Consider the following 23,453-nt stretch of genomic DNA (forward strand, 5'->3'; position numbering starts at 1 on the left):
CTAGTAACTTACGCGTATCCTCTACCCTTGATGGACACGTTTCACAGCCGTGAAGCAGAACAGAATGAACTGCCGCGCAGTATACTCGTTCTTTTATTGATAGACGGATATCTCGCCTTCGCCACACGTGACATAAGTTGGCAAAAGCCAAACGAGCTTTTCGAATCCGTGCAGAGATTTCGTCAGACACCAACCCATTAGGGCTGATCAGACTTCCAAGATAAGTGAAGTTGTCAACGCGTTCGACTACTTCACTCCCTATCCTTAGTTCAGGTGTTGACGCAGACCAGTCCTGAAGCAACAACTTGCATTTAGAGGGAGAGAAGCGCATTCCAAACATTCTGGCATTGTTGCTCAATGCTACCAAAAGACTCTGCATTTTGTCAGCCTGAAAATTCAGTCTATCAGAGCGTTATTTCCATCAGTAGGTCTATGATGAAGTTAAACAAAAATGGAGAAAGTGGACAGCCTTGACGGACATCACTTGAGGTTGCAAAAGTAGATGACAGTTCGCCATAAGCTCTGATTCGACTAGTAGTGTTCGAGTAAAGAGCCTTCACAAGGTTCATGTACTTCTGAGGTACGCCTTTCAATGACAGACACTGCCACAGACCCACTCGGTCTACAGAATCACATGCTGCTTTTAAGTCAAGAAAGACCACCGTTGTCGGACGCCGATAAGTATGCCTGTGTTCTAGCACCTGACGAACGGTGAGTACGTGGTCGATGCAGCCACGACCAGGTCTGAAGCCAGCTTGATTCTCTCGTGTTTGCAGTGCACGAGTCTTAGTTAAGCGTCTGATAATTATCGAGGCTAGTATTTTAGATATTATATTAGTTAAACTAATCCCTCTACGGTTGTTACAGGATGTGATTTTAACCCTCTCTTATATATTAGGACGATAAGGGATTGTGACCAGTCAGATGGAATAACGTCTAACTCCCAGATCTTAGCTAAAATATTAGTCAACCTAATCGCTAAAATTAGACCACCATCCTTAAACACCTCTGGAGCCAATCCATCTGGACCAGCTGCCCTTCCTCGTTTCAGACTAACTATAGCCTTTTGAACTTCTACTAGAGTTCGGGGACATACTTCAATGTTCCATTTACACTGTCTGGGAATGGAGGGTAGTTGTAGGGTCGCTGAAGGCCAGCTGAACTGTTCTCTGAAATATTCCACCCATCGTTCTAAACGTCTGGACTGAGAGCAGATGAGGGTGTCGTCTTTTTTCGAAATAGTCTGACTTACACTTGACTTATTAATTCCAGTTTCTTTTATTAGTCTGTAGAGCTGTCTTGTGTTTCCTATAGCCGCCGCCATTTCCATGTCTTTTGCTTTCGTTGCCCACCACTGCTCACGGTCGTTTCTTAGACTTTTGTTTAACCTAGATCTGATTTGTTGTCGCTCTTCAGAGCCTGAGGGGATGAGTTTACGAGAATCCATCAGTGCAATAGACCTTGAGGAAATCCATTGGTTCTTTGTAACCCTTTGGTTTAAATCACTGATAGATGTCACTGCTGTTTCCACAGCTGCTTGTATAGCTTTCCAAGCAAAATCTGGGTCGGCCTCGTTTTCAGAACTACCCAAGTGTGTCCTCAGTTGTTCCTGGAACCTACTTTTGGTTTTCTCGCTACTCAATTCAATTATAATGGGTCTTTTTACTGTGGCTTTTTTGCGTCCATTGAGGCGCAAGCAGATGCATGCCCGTATTAGGGCGTGGTCGGAGTCTAAGCAGGTACTCCAGAATGAGCGACAATCTTCTACCGACCCTCTCCAACGATGACTGATGGCAATATGGTCTATTTGAGTCCATCATTGGTTTGGTGTAGGGGGTCGCCATGTTAGACGATGTCTCTCCTTATGCTTAAAATTTGTGTTTGCTAAAAATAAACGATTGTCTGAGCACAGTTGCAGCAGACGGTCACCATAATCTGTTCGTTGTGCCGAAATACCAAAATACCCATCTAAATGCCTTTCTGTTTGGTTTAAACTACCTACCTGGGCATTAAAGTCACCTGCTACGTGTACTATGTCTGAACGTTCAGCTTTCTGTAAAATCCATCTTTCACTTCATCCAGACTGCAGTCAGTGCAAGCGTAGGCAGAAACGACGAAAAGGCAACGATGTGTGTCCCTGTACCTCCGCATTCTTACGGAGCCGTTTAGCCAAACAGCACATAGACGACTGTTAACGGGGATCCACTCTAATAGTGCTTGTTCCGCCCTTATGCTTAGTGCTATGCACACACCTACCAGTTCACGAGAACTAGCCGTCGGGACGTCAGATACACTGAGGCTGTATCTCGTTGGCTCTCCGTTTTGGTGAGGTGAGGTCAAGTGAAAGACCACACTGAGATCCTGTATGTGTGTTTCAGAGACACATCATACATTAATGGTACGAGATTCTAGTGTTTTAGCCAAGGAAGCCTGTTGACCGATTTGACATAGGGCGCGTACGTTGAAGACTCCAATGTGTAGTTTGGAGCGAGGTTTCAGTAGACCTGGGACAGTATTTTGAGCACTAGAATCGTTGACTATGTTGACACTTAAGGAGGAAGCCGAAAGAGGAAGTTTAGAGGTGAAAGTCGATGTAGGAGGAATAATAGGAATTGAAGAGGGAGGTTGATTATGAATACAGTGGTCTTGAGTGCTGTCAGAGGTATGAAGGCGGTTAACACTTCCCGGTTGCCCACACCGTGGAAGGGTTCTTTTGGAGGTGCCTGAAAAGGAAATTGAATTAGAGGTGGTCTTAGTGACCTGAGAGCGTGACTGCAATGCCCAAGGGATATCTGTTTGAGGTCGATCACACACGACCTTTGTATGGGTAATTTTCGTGTTAGCTCCGTACTTTTTGGGACCTTACCGCCGGAGACGGATATCCGTGGGATAAGGTGAGGTGTGCATTTTTAGGGTCGACCTTTTCTAACCCCACCCCTCCTTGTGGGAAGGCAGCATCGTTGTCATGCTGGTTGTCTGAAGGAAACACCTTACTGTTGTCACACCTCTGTACAGTCAGCAGTACGACTTCGCCTTCGGACCTTGGGTTTGTTGCTTTTAGTCTTACCGCTCTTCAACCGACCTGTCTGACATGGTAGGACCTTGGAGAACGTTTGTTCCAGCCAGTATAGCTCAGGTGCTCCATCACGATAGGCAAGCCCGACCACCACCTCAAGGTAGCAACAACGATCGGTATACAGCTCAGTTCAAAGCATGAATGAATAACTGTTGAGGATTTTCTAGCTTTGAAATTGTTTACTGACAAACTGTGAAGCTCAATAAAAAGTGACCGTTAATATGGTTGAAATAACTTTCTCGATTTGAGATAACATAGTGTTGCATAATGATATTGAAGTGAGCTTATATACTGAATTAAACGGCAATAATCTAGATGTGTGGAAACGGCAAAGATTATTGTTCAGTAACGTTGTCACCTTGAAAACGCTTTAACCTTATCGATTCAGAAGCTATTATGCAACGCATTTGTTGTTGACAAAGAGACTAGGCAGAAAAATAGAGGGATGATTTTAAGAAATGTTCCTACTGAGTGAAGGATATTTGTATTCTGTTACAATCTGTCGACTTGCTATTACTTTGAAAATCAAGTCCCAGAAATGACGGTACACTGTGGCATGAGATGTCGTCAGACAAACATCAGAATAAAGGTTTGGATAATCCTGTTGATGTTTCATTTTTTTATAAATCATAGGGGAAGGTTCAAGAGAACGATATATATTTTTTCTGTGTTCTTAAACGAACCAGGTACTTTTCCTCTCCTATAAGATTATTTTCCTGCTTTAATCTTTCAGTGTACAGTTGTTTCGCTTCGTATCTATGCTAAGATTTTTATGCTCTCGTATACCATTTCATGTTGTGGAGATTGTTGAGTTATAATTTCGATCAATGTTGATCCACCATCGAAAACCTGAGAGCACTGGACGGTCTGTTCGTTCTTGTGTGGATTCTTCAACGGTGCATATCCACGAGCGTGCATGTGAGACTCGAACTTAGATTTTCAGTGGTGGTCTAACATTGATCGGTTCATGATCTCAATAAAAATATCACTTTATCAATATGGTTAAACATAAACGGTGGTCAACGAAAAATTCAATAGAAATGAGGCTCCGAAAACGTGTTTTAAATATAGTTTAGTGTATTTTTTATTGAAGTGATAAAAACCTTCTATACATTTAAACGAATGAAAATAAATGTTTAGTTTGTATACATAAATATTAACTTACTTGATCCGTCTTTTGACCAAATCTTCCGTCATTAATTTTGTTCTTAAGAACACTACGTGAATTTACAAATGTGTCGCTATTATTTAGTTTGTTACTATTGTTATCGTCACCAAAATCATTTGCATGAGTCAACTCAATTTCTTTCGAAGAATCTGAAGATGGTGATGATAAACTTAGGATTTTAAGTTGATCAGTTGACAAGGATCTCAGACGATTTCGAGATGCTTTAGCTTTTGTTTGTAATGAATATAGTTTACGTTTAACAAATGCTGTAAGATTAGTTGTTGAGGTATTACTTATAGATTTATTCTTGATATCAGTATTATTATGATTATTATCATTATAGCTGACATTATTACCAATAATATTTTGATTAGAAAGTATTTTATGCATATCTCCTGAAGAAATCGTCATATATTTTCTAACAGGTTCTTTAATTTTCTCATTTAATTTACTTGTTTTTTTTAACGACGAAAATGAAACTTGTTCTGGTTGATATTGCTGACTACACACTTTTTCATATGGAATGAAATGTTGACTGTTTGAACTAAGTGACGTGTCAATATCGGAGCTTTGGTCATTTTGAATGGAATTATCACTATTATTGTCACCAGACTTAGAATTATGTTCATGTTGATGATGTGTGGTAGTAGTGGTAGTATTAATAGAGATGTTATTTCTTTCATTATAAAGTAATTGTGTTGAGGTTTTAGTTTTACCCAGTTTAAATGCTTGTATTTGATGCTCGTTTTCCGATCTGTGTTTTTTTGTTGTTAATTTATTGTTAAAATTTGGTAGGATTGTGGGTGTATTGCATGAATTTGAATCATTCGAAGGATATGAACGAACTGTTGATAAGTTAGTTAAACTTTTTGATAACTGCTCATTACTATACAGTTTATTACCGTAAGATATTGAATTAGTTAGATGTGTTGAATAATTATTTTTATTCCTATGTTTCTTACCATTATTCTTACTAGTAGTATCAGTATTAGTGGTATGAATTCGAGATCGCTGCAAAGAATTAACTAAATTTTGTTCAATAGCAAGTAATGTGATCGATTGTTCTGGTAATAAATTATGTATATTAATACCAGGTGGTAAAATACATTTGAAATAAATATGCTTCAGTGCATCATTAGCTGTAATTCGACGATTTCCAACTAATGCAAGACATTCAAATAATAATTGTTGACCATCTAAATTCAATCTTGATGCACTACATGACAGTGTATTTTTAATATTTTCATTATATTTATCAATAGAATCGAAATTTCCATCATATAACTGTTTATTTATTTGAAATGAGGATTTTTTACTGCCAATTAAATTAAGATTTGTAGAAGACTGAGAATAATTAGGCTTATTTGATTCACACTTTTCATTATGTTGATTTGAATTTAAATATTCTAAAAATTTAGGATTCGTCCTTAAATTGGGCCAGTAGGATTCTGGTGGAATTCCTGGAAAAGTATGAAATATTTTATTTGAATCAACAGTAAAAAAATAATGAAATATAGGTTTATGTATTATTTAGAACTACGTTTACAAATTAAACTCCAAAGAAATGCTTAAGGATGTTTTCTATTAATACTCTCTTCGGCCATTTTTATTATTGATATTCACTATCAAAAAAGGTGTTTCTGAAGCTTTGTAAAACAAATATTCTTAAAAAATTACAACCGCTTTCATTCGATGTTTCACTACAAAAATAATTTTGTAACTGGCTATCAATAAACTGTACCAATCGGACGTAAGTCAAATGGTAGGATTTTTAGATCGGGTGGATGATTTAAGTGGAGTTTTGTTCTTTGAACTGAATGGTTTGGTCGTAATGTTTTGATTGTTTTACTGAATAACATCATCAGCACAAACTTCAGGTAGGATTGAAAAGTTTGAATTTCTCCACACGTGACTAGCACCTTGTCCTATAGACCTTAGTCCTGATTGACTATTGTTGACCTCTAATCAGTCATTGTCTACATTTTTATTTTTATTGATTTGGTTCTTGGCCCTATATTTGTCCATTATTTTTGTGATAGTGATGGACGTATTTTATTGTTCAGGGCTTGACTTGACTTTTCAAAGAAAGAAACATGCACTATAGTTTGAAAATGGGGGTCTATTTTTCGATTGAAAAAATATATAACTATGTAAGGTGTACATATTTGGTAAATTCGGTCGGTCCACAAAAGGTTTTTATTTGGTCTTGGTTCTTATGTTCAAACAGATGAGTTGACTACGTGTATAGAAAGCATATCTTTCAGAAGATTTGGACAAATGAAGAATGTAATAGATAGCAACCGGTTAGTAGCAAGATTTCATAGTCGATATGATGTAATGATTTCATAATAAAACTATTCAAATAGTGTGCACTCTGTTGTTTAATCCATATCTATATTTAGGGATCGAATGTACATAATATGACAACTAGGCAATAAAGATGAAATATATTGAACACTGTGTTATGTATACCACCTACCTAAACACTTTTACAAAATGAATACTATTTTGAATTTTATTTGCCAGGAAAATATTACGCACACCATGTAAATTAGTTGGTTGGAACTGGTGATCAGAAACACCCATAACTAGGTTTCACTCTAGTTGGGGCTCATAAGGTGGGTACATCTTTAACCTTGAAAGATACGATGTTCCCTATGAGATTCAAATTCACATACTATATGTCCAATGAAGATATTGCGCTATTAATTAGTGTGCATATATGATCTTTTATACAGTTAAAGTTTCAATGGTTTTTTGATTAACACCAACTTATAGTAAAATTTATCAACCTCCTTAAAATAAGCTGTATACTAATTGTTAATGCTTTTTTATGCAGTTACTATGTATTAAGCAATTGTGAAGGCAAATATATATATATCTAATAAATATTCACATAACAGAGAATAATTATATTACATTAAAAAAAAACTGTGTAACATTAAGTTTCTATGATCATAACTTAATTAAACAGCATATATTCTCTTATGATATCCCTATTATGCTCTATGAATAAAGTTAAATGGCGTTATATGTTATGTGTGTTTACTTTGAATCCCGCCTTTCATCAATTGTCTTAAGTTGCATTGAAAATTGAAGTTTATATATATATATATATATATATATATATGAAGCAAGTTTAACGCCTGAAGATTATATCACAATTTAATTAACATTAATTAATTTTAACTAAATTATTCATTTAGAGAATGGAATAAAGTAATTAACTTGTTTACCGAATTTTCTAAAAATAATTTTAATTTGATCTTCTTTTGAAGTACCCGGAAAAAGACTGTAACCTGTTACCATTTCATACAGAATACAACCAGCTCCCCAGATATCAATATGACCGGAGTAGTTTTTATCACCTAATAGTACATCTGGTGGTCGGTACCTGTTATGGAAAAGAATGATAAAATATGAAAGCTTAATATGATAAATGGTAAATTCCTGAATGTTTCACTGAAAATATCTTTACTTACATAAGTTATAGTTGATTCATTATATAAATTTAAAAGTGAATGATAATAATTTTAGTTAACTGATAACAAACGCGTTTATTATTTGAATCAGAATCATTTTATCTTTAGTTATATGTGTATACTAAGCGGGTTCCCTTGATAAATATCATTAAGTCACGAATGTTTGAGTAGAAATGGATAGTAACTGGTCATGGGATTTCAGAAGCAGCATTTGATTCTTTTTGGAACTCTTCATTGAGCATTAAACCATTTATCTTCAGTCTTTCATTCAATAGGAAAAAGTACTTTTTTATATGCAAATCAATAATGTTTTCATATAGATTTGATAGTAACATTTAACTGACAGACTTTAAAACAATATTATTACATAGGATGAGAAAAAATTAATCTCTTGTTTATTGATAATGGTTTTTTTTTTAAATATTTGAAAATATATATTTCTGTAAAACCATGAAATTGGTCACTTAATGACATTTAATAGTTCAGCATATGAATCCTACTGAATACCAAACTTCAAGTGATCAATTCAATAACTTGGGCTACTTTATTTATAGAATAAGTTTACTTAAGCAAATCAGGGAACCAATAAAAAATGACATCTTTTCTAAAAACCATTTGACTGACTTATTAAGAACAATGCTGTCCAGCTTCCGTAAACTATAATAAATCGTTTGAATACACTAAAATGTAGTGTATATTTTCATTAAACATGATGGAATTTCTAAACAGATTATTAAACGTGTTAAAAGTATGAAACTGAAATGACGTTTCAAGATTTTCCAAAAATTCAAGTCAATTATTTTCGACCATAGTGTTTCTTAAAATAACGCGTCTGAAAATACAATTCTGATGACTTTAGAGAAATATGATCAAAGTGCTTTCTTGTTGCTTTATTTTCATATGACTTACTAGAAATAAAACTCGAGTGGATTTCAGAAATATAAATAATAATTTTTCATTTGTAGCTAAAGTATCGATAGGTAGGTAAGAATAGTTGTCGAAGAAGCAAAATTTTGCATGTTAATATTTTTTTCGGAAACATCATTCGACTGAGTAAGTCCATATTTCACTCTCTCTCTTTTGAGCTACTAATTCGCGGTAATTGATTAAGCATAAAGGTATTCAGTTTTGTTATTACTAATGTGCTTAAATTGAACAAGAATATAAATTTTTTTGTCAAGCGGATTTATTAAGTAAGTAGTTTATCTAGAAAAATGTCAAGGAGAAATGTTCAGTATCTCCGTTAATGTGGTCCAGTAAAGCTGATTTAATAGACTGAATAAAGATTAATTATTCCATACACGTTGAAAATCGTCATTCATCTCAGATAGAAGAGTGATAACGATAGATTGTGTATAGTTTTTAAAGCATTTTCTATTGTGAATTGATATCGTTTATGAAACTGGGATACAGTCAAGAAGCTGTCTCATCTAAGTATGAAAATATTTATTTTTATATATTTATATATTTTGTATATGCTAGAAACCGAGATTTTAAAGTGTTGCAGTTATCATGATAACAAACAATTTCTAATTATAATGAAATGGTTCACACTGTTGAGCTCCAGTCATTTTGTGACACAACGAAGTCATCGTCACCATCGACATCATATTCTTACTCAAATTTGACAGCTATTTTCCATGAGTTTAAAACCTGTGTTTATTAAGTTCCTTCTATACTGTTTCAAATTACAATGAAACACAATTTTATATTTATTCCAACTTTTTAGTTATTTCTCAGCTACTACTAGTCTGCAATAAAAATCGTTTCATTTGTTTATAATCTCTTGTTAGAATCATATCAAAAATCTTAACGAAATTAATTCATTTGCTAATTATTTTGCATAGTCAAGTCAATAATGATGAGCTTGGATTTAAGTTCCGTATATTAAATTTTCTACTTAACTGAAGTTTATATTCTTAAAAAAATATTTCTACTGTTTAATTATCATAATGTGATGTATGATTATCCCCATAGATATGATATGTGTACTAGTGATTAAATTTTTTAGTTGTTTGGTTTAAATTATAAAAACTGAGTGAAAAATGTGAAGTCATGGTGATAAAAATGTGCGACTAATCAAGCCCTGTTTTTCACTTTAATTTGATTAGGTATGGTACACTTAGTATTTTATCAAAAACTATTCTCACATCATGTGGTCTAGTATTATCATCATGGCATAGACATATCATATAAATTAGACGTGAATAAAAATCTGTTGGAAACTGTGCTAGTCACAGGGTGGATTATATAAATTAGAATATAGATTATTGATATAGTATTTTACCTAGACTAATACTCTATAATAAAAAATAAATCATAAGAAACAGACAAGGAGAATTTCCTAATTTAAATAGTTTATGTTCGTGGTAGCTGCGAGCATTGTTAATCTCAGAGTAAAGTTCGTTTTAATAATATTTATTAAATTACATTAAATAAAAATAGAAAATCTGCCACATTCTTTAAGCAATATTATTTACAGTTAGATTAGATCTCTTAATAAGGCTCTACAGGTTACACAATGTACCAAGTTTGTAAGCTAATTTTAATTGATGCATGGATTCAGTATTCACTTGACTTAAAAACATTATTAGCAAGTGTATTATTTCATTGATTCTTTCAATTTTAGCAACTAGATGCATTATCTCTGAACTATTCATTTTACATAGATATTAATGTTTTATATATAATTAATAACTGCCAAATAGTAAGTAATTTGATACACTAAAAGTAACTACAATCAGTCAAATAAATTTGTTACAATAATACAAATGTGTTTTGTGTAGGGTTTAAAAAATAATTTTTCAGTTTGTTATTTTATTGAAGAAAACGTTTAATTACATGGTATTCGACGTTTCTTCAGTGTGGTCTAGTAAACAGCGAATAGAGGCCAGCATATTTTTAATTTGATCAGTAAAATTTCCACCATTCAGTGCAGTTATTGGAAGAATTATATTATCTACGTGTAAGGTATACAAATAGTGCTTCGGTCATACAGTACAAAATACACATCTGTATATAATCTAAACAGATCTTGAGAAAAATCAACTTTTAATGTATAACCTTTTTAAATATGTAGGGTTCTTACTTCCAAAACGTATGAAAGAACCACATATAAGATGGAGGATACTTTTATGAGGTTATTTTATACATAGTACTTTGCTATCAAGAGGTTTTCAGAAATTTAATACATTAATATAGCAACTCCGTGAAACCTTTTGTTATAGATTCGAGCAAAAATATAAGTAAACGATTCTCATCAAACTCACTTAATTTTATTTATAATTTATTATTAGATATAACACCCTTTCAGTAAATATCAAAGTACTGTATCTAGATGATATGGCTTTCAAGTGGTATTACTTTTTTCAGGAAAAGTTATATATGCGAAGAAATTCTTAATTTTACGGTAGCTGACTGCTGCTACGGATGTACAAGGAACAACTTCAATGCAAACAGTGTTAAACGAGCTTGTTGTAGCCCTGAACAAATAATAACTTGTCAATCGATCATTATTAAAGGTTACACTAACATATCCACCAGTAAAATGGGTTATATATTTAAAGAGTTTATCCGCTTTCGAAGTTATGTGCTTATTATATATAAAAAGATTTAGTAACTCGTTCAAGGCAAAAGGAAAAGATATAGACCATAAAACGCATTGCACCGGACACTAGAGGCAGACGTTAAAAGGGTGAATAATACTTGGTAACAACTGGGCGGGAGTGCGCAGGACAGAATTCGATGAAGGATTTTGGTTCAAAGCTTATGCTCCACGAGGAATAATGGGTGTAATTAACTCGTTCAAGTCATATCTTCCGAGTAAAAGATTGAACAAATTTACTCAAAAAAATGAATACTCACAAATTCTTTGAAAAGTATGTTAACAAAGTAAATATAGAACTTCAAATGATAAAGCGTTTTTCAAAGAACTGTGTTCTTGAGACTGGAATATAAAGATTTTTAAATCAAGGTAGTGGCACAGATTCTCAGAAATGCTAAGGACTGAACAGTTACTTCTGTAAAACCATGTTTTGTTTTGCGATTTTCTTAAAGTAGAAAGTGAAAATAAAGAAACGAAATAGCATTCTCCCAATGTATAAACGGCTGAGTTCATCTGACCCCATTGCTTTAGTTAAACAGATCACATCATCAAACTAATTCGTTTCAGGTTTTATAAGTGCTATCCACATAATAATAGGGAACAGAATATAAGTATTATGAAGTGTTTCATTTGTACGCACTTAGTTAAAAAAAGTATTTATTATCATCTCTTATTCATTAAAGTTTAAGTTTCTTAGTTAATGTACGTATTTATTATACACGTCATAGTCTAATAACACCTACCAAAAAAAAAAACATATTACAGCAGTGTTTCATCTTAACTACTTTCCACGTCACAAAGTAAATTCGCAAGTAACTTGTTTCTTGCTCTGCAATTTGTAATTTCTTATCTGTAAGTTGTTAAATGTATTATTATTTGACTTAGTGACAAATTTCTAAAGTTATGCTTGATTATTAGCGCTGCAACTGTTATTAAGTAGAGCTAGATGGTGGCTAGCAGTGCAATCTAAAACGCACTCAATGTTTTATTTGGGACTTGTCAGCTAGATGTACCTTCACCCCAGTATCGATGTTCACACAGGGACTCAAACCCTAGTCTCTTTCACTTCAAACGCTCAGGTAGCTATTGGCTTGTACAACAGGGTGACATTTAATTCATATGTGTTGTTTCAAGTAATCAATACCAATGAAGTCTGTCTTTGTTTTCATCACATATAAACTTTAATACAAGAAATTTTTCGAGTACTTTTTGAAATTATTATTCTTATTATCACTACATGCGACTTCAAGTTGACAAAATACTATTAATTCAGTTTTTCTGATACAATTATTCATCATGACTATTACTTGGACCATTTAATTGATTGCATTATATGTTGTTGAATTTACTATATAAAGCCAATGACTGAGTGTAGTGATGATGATGATCATAATGGTAATGAATTAACCTGTTAAAAACAAAAAAAAATATTTTCTTCAGTTTCATTGTTAAATTCTTATTGATTTAAGTTTGGATTTTTGATTATCTTGAGTGTGTTGCAGTAACTGAGATAAATGCACACTAGTTGTTACGTTTTTTAATACAGAGAAATGTGTCTTGTCTCTATGTGTATATGTTTGTGTATATTTGTAAGTCGTATGTAATAATGTGGTTAAAAAACACTGCTAATATTATTAAGTCAATAAGTAATATCCAAATTTATCTTTTAGTCAAATACATCATATCCTGATTTAGTTTTACTATAGAAAGAGTATTAAAATCATTGAATTAATAGCCAAGGCATGCAAATGTAATGAAATGTTAAACAATGACCTGTGGGTTTATGTAAACTTAATTCTACTTCAGTTGCTTATTAGTATACCCGATAGCAAGAGCTCTTTCTTTTTCCATGTAGAAGGATTCAAATTAAACACAATTAGTGATTATCATAATTGTTTCATAAATCTATGCGATTTGACATAAAAAACAAATAATAATTTCTTCAGAACGTCATCAATAACGGAAAAAGTAATCATGTGCCGAGTAGCGGTTAAAAAAACAATACTTGCAATTCGTACATTTGATAAAATATTCATGACTTTAATTTGAGTACACAATTTGTATTTTAATGATTAAAAGGAACAATTTAGCCTACAAACAGATCTGACACCGTATTTAGGCTTTGAATTAATGGAATTTAGCTTGTAGTATATTCGGTTAATAATTGATAACTTTCTCTCTCTCTCTCTCTCTATATATATATATATATATATATATATATATGCAAGTACTATTTCTTTGTTTCAAAGACTTATTGTAATAAACATTTACAGTTATTTATTACAGGATCGCATAATGTTATTTACAGTGCCCCCTAGATTTCAGTGGATTTCCTCACAAACAAGATCAAGTGTTGAGTGTCAAAAACTACCATCTACTAAACAGCATAAAAATATGTAACCTAACAAATTCAATGGTAATTATAAATATTGAATAGCAATATCCCGCATATTAATCAAAGTTTATCGGTAATATGCTTTGGTAACTTACAGGTCCAACTGTTATTATTTGTGATGTAGGCCTTAAAAGTTCTTTTAAACATGGAAACCTACAAACTGGTTTTTAATCATGTTCAGTTTCTCAGTGACATCAGTATCCAACTATTTATTCTGAATACCTAATGCAACGTGATTGATTAGTTCCAGTTTAATTTTACAAAAACTACAGTCGATTTACATAAAAGGTATGAATGATTTATGAATTTTTAAGTTAGTCATTGCACAAGAATATGGTTTATAAACCTTAAATAACTTGAAATTTCTCTGATAAAAGCGTTAAGTCATGGTTAGTGAATGATAATATAAATGATTAGAATAACAAAATAATCATAACACTAGTCATTTGAGGTTGCATGATTTAAACTTGGAACAATAGGAATTGATTTTAATGATGAACGCCTTTTATAAATGGAGTTTGGTATTTTATTTAAAAAAATTATTACACCACGTTCAAGGTGTATTATGCTAAACAATTAGTTTACAAAATATAAAAATACAGTTATTGTTAAAATAAGCATTTTACTCACTCACTGACTCACCAGAGTGTTACAACTTCACTGGAATATGTTCTAATTGGTACAGACTGTGAACGTGCCAATCCTGAATTAAAGATTATCAACAGTTAGTTAAAATAAGGGAATCAATAAACTACCTAAATAAAAATCTCAAAATTGAACTTTGAAAAACATTATTTAACAGGTAGGTTTTAAAACATCTAGGTGAAAAAAATGATGAATAGAATAGTTTAGTGAACCTGAATAAATAAATGTAATGTTTCTTCGTTAAACTTAAAAACCTATTCTGCAAACACAATAAGTGGCAAAATCATTTCATAATCTCTTTTTTATTCATTTTAGATGGTTTGCATAACTTAGCTGAGCAAAAGCAAGAATAATAGCTTAGTAAACACTAGTTGATTTTTAACATCATTCACATATTTGTGTGACTTTATTATTATCCGTGTGTACATAAATAGTTCTCGAGACGCAGATAAATGTGAACGACAGGTTATAGTTTATGCACGTCACTGTCCGTGTAAATCGACTCTAATGGATAAGTTCTAATGACCAGCTGTATGGTTATTCAATTAGTTCATCAATCACCCGCTTCGAACTGACAGCAGGGTATTTTTGTTCTGCTTCATTTATAAATAATTTTCATGATTTCCAATCCTATTCTAGTTTGAATATTTTGTTACTTCATAGACCTGTATAAAATATTTTCGTGTATCACTTGGTGGTAATTTGGCACGTTGTCATTCACTTTACTGATAATACAATTTTGTTATATTGAAAATAACATATTTTGTATTTAATAACAGTTTATCCAATATTTAAGTTAAAATTATGTAACTTTAGGGGTTGTTAAATCCACCAAGTAGTAATAATAAATGAAGGTGGTTTTTAAGATGAAACTGTGTACTATTGAATAACTGACACTTAGTAAATATATTTTGAAAAAAATATTTAAGCTGTATGATTGGTAAGCGTTATATTACTTTGTCGAAAAATTCGGTACGTGAAGAATCAACTCACTGATGAGTTAAATACGTGACATTTTTAATAACCTCAACACTATGGCATCAACTTGTTACTAACTTAGCTATTCACAGTAAACTGTAAATTCACTGATCTGGTCAAGGTGTAAGTAAATAATGGTGAAGGCTATTCTATTATAAACGAATAGCAACTTCATCTAATGAATATTGAATATTGTCTATCTACATGCTTTAAGCTGACAGGTAACAAGATGATACTGTTAAACTAATGTTCACTTAATTTATTGTACTAAAAATATCTCAATTTTATACAATCGTTTGTGTATATTATTCAAGGCTAACCCTAGATAATTACATAAATCTTTGTGAAAACCTCGATTAACACGTAATGAATAAATTAGGGTGACTTTATTTGTGCTTTATTTAAAATTTATTCTGGTTTGAATTTTAGCTTTCATGTGGTTTGTTTAAATGATAATGTCGTAAATACGAATTTTCCTTTTTAATTCGTGTATTTCAACTGATTGATAGTTAGATTGTAGCGTATAGAAAACGACATTATTTAATGGAAAATCAATGTTTTCTTATGTATCCCTATTCTGTTATTTAACCATTTATATCTCTTTTATTAATTATACATGTTCATCGTATACTATAAAATTTACAATAGCAGTGGATCAATAACGCGCACTATCGTATTTGAATTTGATCATTTTAATGTGTGGTTTTTTGTCAAGAAAATGCATTGCAACTCATCAACTAGATTTATTTCAATGACTATAAAGAGTTTATCTTAATCTTAGTTTCTTATTGAATATTGAAATGTTAATTGTCGCCAGAAAAGATCTTATTACATTATCCCTATGTGACGCAAGAGTGAATAATAATGAAATTAGAATAGCTAATTTTGTTCAATGTTTCTAATGTAGTTGACGTGAAATTCTAGATTTAAGATGTTTGAATGCATTACCCGTCATGATCAAGATAATTCTGTAGCATTCACAGGAATTATTTTTAATTATTACTGAAGCCTTTAAATCTATCACCCATGTATTCATATCACTACTGGTTGCTTGTAAATCTTTGTTGTGTGCATGAAGAAACTATGATGTTTTGGGAAAATTATAGAGTTTATAATAAACATTTCTATCTAACTGTAAGACCTTCAATTACATTTTCTATGTGCAGATGGTACTACTTATATCGACGTTTATATCCAAGCCAAACTTGGAATAGTTAAGAGAATGAATGAATAATACTCTACATATCATCCTGATACAAAAAATTATACAAATACCAATGGTTGAGTGATAATACAGGTAAATATGTTTTAGTTTCAAAATGTTACTGTAGATTTAAAATTCCAAGTTGTTTTACAAATACTTTTAACCGAAAACGTCTAATGATTTTCGGCAACATCATGTGCATAGAAACACAAAAGAATAATTGTTTTTAGGTAGAATTGTTTACATCATAAACTGATCAGCTGGCATTGTATTTCTAATATACGTTTTTTATTTGTTTTCAGCTTTCTGCTTGTGATAATAATTACAGTTAACATTCAGAACAATAAGTAATGCACTAGAAAAACTTTGAACAATTTTGTTTGTCTAGGGTTTCAATATCTTTGCATTTATTTCAAACGAAGAACACTATTAATTCATTCAAAGCAAAATATAGACGAGTTGTCTTCAACTGCTACTAATTGGGTTTGTGTAGGTTGTAGTATTTTCACAGTTGAAATCAAGAAATTGACCTTAGTTAAAATACAAATAAAAAACCTGGTCTAGTCAAGATCAGTTTGCGATTTCCATTGTTAGTATTTACTTAACACTTATCCTTTATTTCATCTCATGATAACCAACAAATAAGAGTGTATATGAGGTTTTAAATTTTTAAATTTGTAAAGTCTCATCTCAATAAATCCAATGATTGTTGAACCCTATCATCAACATCTTTCCACTATAAGCTTACCCATTCCTTCTTGGAGTTGGTCAGTAGTGAGCGAATGATAATCCCCAGCATTATTAATTTTCAGAACAGTGACAAAAAGCTTCGTACTTTAATTAAGGTATTCTTAATTTTATTAATGATACAGACTGTAAGATTCATACTTCTTCGTTATAATGTACAACTATTAACTAATCTTTCAATGTTCCGCTGTTGATGATTCTAACACTATCAACGTTTGTGTTTATTGAGAGCCGTGTTTCAGATATTTAAGGCTAAATCATATAAATAGTGTTGAAATACATAACACGTTTAGGATTTTGGCTGAAAAAAGATTTAAATTAGTATTATTCCGAATCCTAACACAGTAAATAAAATGGCATCTACTATAAGTTGTTATTGTACAAATTATATAGTCGATCATTATGGAAATTTTGAAGGTAATTTTACTTTCAAATCACATTTATATTTCACGAGGAAACTTTTAGAAACTATCGATATACTGAAAGGTTACATATTTCAGTAACACATAACTTCCTAATAATTTCAAGTCTAATAGATAATAAGAAATGCTTTTACTGATAACGATCATGTGATGAAAATCCTTCTAAAATCTTGATCAGCAATTTCACAGAAATATGTCTACTACTTCTGCTACCACTACTACTATTACTATTGCTATTATGCTGAAGTGTAGAATGTAGTATATCAAATGTAAAAAAATATGTTCACTTAACTCTAAGAAGAAACTCATGAATAATTTATGAAGTAATGTTCATCTTAATTAAAATTACTGCGTAAAGATTAATAGTTAGCTGGTAAACAAATCAATAATATCATATCAATATTTTACCAAACGTTAATAGGCCTACTACAAAAGGTTCTAGAAAATATCATGAACAGCGTTAAGCAGTGAAACTTTAATCAGTCAACGTCTTCAAAACAAGAGTGTTTATAGGTTGTAATTAAATATGTTTCAAGTATTATCATGATAGTGAATGATTAAATTAAACTGACATGATCCTGATAAAAATGTATCATTAATTAGATTTAACGTATATCAATGCCAAACATTCAAATATATTATCAACAATAGTAAGCATAAAAGTTCCAATAAAAGGACAAGATGTACAAAATATTCAATTAATATCTTGATAATTGTTTTCTCATTTCTAGGTAGGAAGCTCATCCTTATTAGTGTATTAAATATCGAACTGATTTATACTACTAAAGAAATCCAAAGTATAAGGACTAAAACTAATTTATTCCCTTAAAATTCACATTTGACCATTTGTTGTCGTTTTATAATGGAGGGTGATCATAATTAAGCCTTATAATCTTCTCTGAATAATTTACAATAGCGATATTTATCACTCATTAACAGTTTAAAAGAATCTTAGTCATTTTTCTTTTGTCATCAGGCTTTACTCTAATATACATGAATATTTATACGAAAATTTTAAACCAATCAAGGCAATATGGGTCAATAATCACAATGAAATAGAATAAGTCTCTACACATAATAGGTAAAAGTACAAGTTTATAGTAGGAAGACAGGTGAACTGATAATGGTAAGAATAATAAAATACAATAACAAAACTCTTATCAATAGTTAAACGTTGGGAATAGAAGGTCAAACATGGGTAAATAGACCAGGAATAGTAATCACAAAACATTGAAATCATTACGTAATAAGAAGCGTGTCAATAATTAGATAGTGAAGAATACAAAGAGGAGGAAAATTACAAGCAAATAATGGATGTGGAAATAAGGTTAATGATAAAAAAAATAGAATAAAATAAATAATGATAATAATAAAATTTAAAAAAAATTTTTTTTAATTGTTAGTTAAGTTATAACCGGCCATGGAAGGGATAGGGGGGTCATGTATTTCTTCTGTACACATAAATTGGGGTTATATGTACGAATTCCAATAGCTTCAGCTATATATAGGAGACGGGAACGGGCTCCGTCGGGAAATGATGGAGGTATACGATAGATAACTCGAAATGATTTCGATTTATCTACAGCATGATCGCTATCAATGAGATGTGCCACTATAGAACTGCGAATAGATTTTATCTGGCCCTTTATGTTTGACCTTCTATTCCCAACGTTTAACTATTGATAAGAGTTTTGTTATTGTATTTTATTATTCTTACCATTATCAGTTCACCTGTCTTCCTACTATAAACTTGTACTTTTACCTATTATGTGTAGAGACTTATTCTATTTCATTGTGATTATTGACCCATATTGCCTTGATTGGTTTAAAATTTTCGTATAAATTTTTCTTTTGTGACAAATATTTTGTTAATATAATTATGTAAAATTTTTCTGTTTAGTACGACGTACAGATGATACAAAAACAGATTGGGCAAATTATACGAAGGATTATAATATTAAAAATTTAATCATATGTACACATGTGATACATACCACTTATGCTGACACATATAAGTAGTATGTATCAGCAATCGAATGTGGAATGCCTGACAGCAGAGCATTGAGAAGATTGAATTGAAGAGAACAGAAAGGGGAACAGAGAGCAATTTTAAAAACAACGTCTTCTAATATCATTATCGAAATTTATCAAAGGGACTAATTGTTTTAAAAACAACGGAATTGAAAGAACCATGAAGCATGCAAAGGACAAATGAAGGAAGATGTGCAAATAATGTATTTAATATATGGTTTACATATTTTTTTAAGGCATTCTGTAATTTTTCCATAATATAATAATGTGATCTTCCATGCCAAAGTCCTCACTCCCTGCTCACATATCACTGTAGTTAACATTTTTATATTTGACCCTATTGTTCATATTTTGTTATGATCATCGATGTGTTTGATCCAGAAGATGTACTTAGTCATTTTGTAAAGTGTGGTCATACAACCCTAATTGTAATGCATTGCATATATTGCCATATGTTTTAACAATAAGATTCGACTTGTAGGGATATTCAACCAAATAAGTGCCCAGAACACCAAATAACTCTCACTGAACCAAGATTTGTACATTGTGATTTATATTTAGTTCATTGCTGACATATAGTTTTTCAGGGTCAAAATATCAAAGGCAATCATGCGTAAACTACTCGAACCAAATAAGGCACATTCCTTCCTTATACTAATGTAAGTTAAATTAATTAAAGAGAACAGATATACGGGCATCAGTATTGACAGTAAAAATAATGAATTTAACACCACTTCTCATCTGGCTAGGCTAGCTGTTGAGAAATTATGGATAACAAAGTTCGAATACACTCTATTTTTTTCAGCTTCTTAATTATTTGATATTATTAACCATCATATATTATGTGGAAAACAATGTTTAATTACAGCTGTATACATCCTTCGCTCAAACTTACTTGCTTACATATCTGGGCCTGTCACCCCCTTCGTGGAGGAGCATAAGCCGCCGACCAGCAATCTCCATCCAAATCTTTACTGAGAGATCCTTTCTACTTGTTTTCAGTTGCTGTTCATCCTTTTCATTCATGTCTGTTTCCAATTCCCGATGCACCGTGTTATTTGATCTTCCTCTTTTCCTTTGCCCTTCATAATTCCGCGTTAGCGCTTACCTCGTGATGTAGTTTGGTGATTTCCCAAATGTGTGTCCTATCCACTTCCCATGTCTTGTCCTAATTTTTTTTCGACTGGACTCTGGCTTGTTCTCTCCCACAGTAAAAGGTTACCGATACTATTCGGCCAACAAACGTTGAGTATCTTGTGTACACAACTGTTTATAAATACTTGTACCGTATCGATTATGGTTGTGGTAGCTCTTCACATTTCAATTCCATGCAGTAGAACTATCTTTACGTTCATATGGAAAACCATGACTTTGGTATTGGTTGACAGTTTTTTTTAGTTCCAAATGTTCTTCAAATGTAGGAATGCTGTCTTTGCTTTGCCAGTCCTCGCCTTTACGCCTGCATCAGGTCCTTTTCATTTATCGATGATATTAACCAGATACGTGAAAGTCTCCACCTCTTCCAGAGTTTCTCCATCAAGTATGATTGAGTTGATGTTCTCCGTGTTTTATTTGAAGATTTTACTTGTTTCCTCTTGTTTGTTGAGGCCTACTGATGCAGAGGCTTCTGCTACACTGCTTGCTTTCAACTGCACTCATTGGCACTCATGAAACAGAACAGCTAGGTTATCTGCGAAATACAAATCGTCTAGTCACATGCAAGCTATCCATTGTATTCCGCGCTTCACCTCAGATGTCGAGGTCTTCAGAATCCAGTCAACCGCCGGAAGAAAGTGAAGAAGAGAGCAGTCTTGTATGACTATGATTCTCACTTGGAATTCGTTTATCAGCTGTCCGCCATGCACAACTTTGCAGTGTAATCCGTCGTATGGATTCCATGTGATGTTGACAATCTTCTCAGTTATTCACTTAATAGTGTTGAAGAAGTCTCCATAATGTTCTCATATCCACATCGTCAACCACCTTCTCATAGTCAGGAAAGTTGATGTGTAGTGACGAGTTGCGTTCAATCGATTGTTTAACGATGATCTGTGGTGTCTCGATTTGGTGTGTGAACGTTCGGTTCACACGAAAGAGAGATTGGTGGTCTCGAAGCTGAAAGTCCACTGAATCTTTCATTTGATCCAGTGACACATTGTTGTAAACATTTCATGGTACCGATAGTGGTGTGATGCCTGTGTAGTTCTTACAATTGCTTATATCTCCTTTCTTTTATATCTTGATAAGATATCCTCCTTTTCAGCCTATCGATACTTGTTTCTCCCTAATTTTATTGATTAGAACGTGGAGCATGTTTACAGATATGTTCTATGTCTGGCTTAAGTGATTGAGCTGGTATATTGTCAGGTCTAGATGTTTTCCCACTCTTGATTTATCTGACGACCGTTCTGATTTCTTCGGTCGTTCATGGAGTGACATCTATAGGAAGGTCTGTTTTTGCTGTTTCAATGTCCTGTGGGTTCGGTGGAGCTGGCCTACTCAAGAGTTGATCGGTCTCTCTGGTTTACTATATGTCCCCGTCAGTTTCTTCATTGTGTCACATACCTGTCTCATATTTTCTCCTCTTGATGCCTTTCTCGCTGTTGTTGCTAGCTTTTCCAACTATTTCTGCTTATCGGCACTAATGCTGTTGTTAGCTTGTTTGTTTGCTTCTGTGTATTCAGTCTGTTCCTTGGCTTTCTCTATTCTCGTTCTGCTGTCGACAATTACCGTCTTCTTTTTCATTCTTTTTTGAATCTTGTCCAAGGTTTTGATGGAGATCCATTCTTCATGATGACGCTTTTTGCGGTCCAGAATCCTCTGACACGTTGAAGTTATTGCGTATTTGAACCCATACCGATTGTTCTTCATAGTAGTTTCGTCTTCAGTGAGTAGATCTTGTAAGGCTTGGAACCCGGTGTTAAGAGTTATGTTGAATTGGTTGAGTTTTTCAGTATACTGAAGGAAGGTTGTAATAACCCTTTGTAATATTGTTTTGTCCAGTTGTACGTTGCTTCTCTAGCTTCAGTCGCATTTGGGCAACCAACAGATGGTGGTGGTTTGATGCAATGTCAGTTCCTCTTCTGGTTCTTGCGTGTCCGTCTGTATCTCTTCTAGGGTTACTAACGGTCCCAACTCCGGGTAAACGAGGATGGTTGGGCACGGGGTCAGCAATCCCATCTCGTAGAAGAAAACTTTACTAAAATATGCTAGCCAGAACAAACAAATTAAACGACTTAATTCACTCAAAATCAGCAATTAAAATATTTATACATATTCCGTGGTTCATTTAAAATAATCATTTTCACAGGAGTTCAAATATAACAAACGCTTTTCTAATGAATAATAATAAATAAATAGTAGTGAAGTAATACTCATTTATAAAGTAATTCATTTAAATGAGTTTAATATTCAGTTAATTTGTTCTTACCAAAATCAGCCAATTTCAAATCTCCAGTTTTGCTTATTAATAAATTTTGAGGTTTTAAATCCCGGTGTAATATTTGTCTTGCATGACAATATTCAAGACCTCGAAATATTTGAAAAGTGAATAATCTGACGATATTCATAGGCAAACGATTATTATGCATTCTCATGTAGCTTTTGAGATCACTTCCCTGAAAAAACGGCGAAACGAATAAATATAACGAGAAATATTGTAAAATAAACATGATACAGCGTTACATTTTCCATTATTAAAT

At 32.6% G+C, this 23,453-nt stretch overlaps 1 protein-coding gene across 2 annotated transcripts in view; it reads right to left on the reverse strand.

The window, feature by feature from the left end:
• Positions 1-23,453, reverse strand: part of CDK17_1 (Cyclin-dependent kinase 17) — a gene marked incomplete at its 3' end in the record, with an annotated part of 52,561 nt that overhangs the window by 7,257 nt on the left and 21,851 nt on the right. For both annotated transcript variants that reach the window (XM_051208992.1, XM_012936524.3), the window contains exons 6-9: positions 23,183-23,369; positions 14,368-14,428; positions 7,481-7,638; positions 4,242-5,704 (exon numbers count right to left, since the gene is read on the reverse strand). In XM_051208992.1, coding sequence (XP_051074406.1) covers positions 4,242-5,704; positions 7,481-7,638; positions 14,368-14,428; positions 23,183-23,369 — 1,869 coding nt within the window. The remainder of the gene's footprint in view (positions 1-4,241; positions 5,705-7,480; positions 7,639-14,367; positions 14,429-23,182; positions 23,370-23,453) is intronic.

Source organism: Schistosoma haematobium, chromosome 1 (genome assembly GCF_000699445.3).
Source record: "Schistosoma haematobium chromosome 1, whole genome shotgun sequence".
Classification (NCBI taxonomy): Eukaryota; Metazoa; Platyhelminthes; class Trematoda; order Strigeidida; family Schistosomatidae; genus Schistosoma; species Schistosoma haematobium.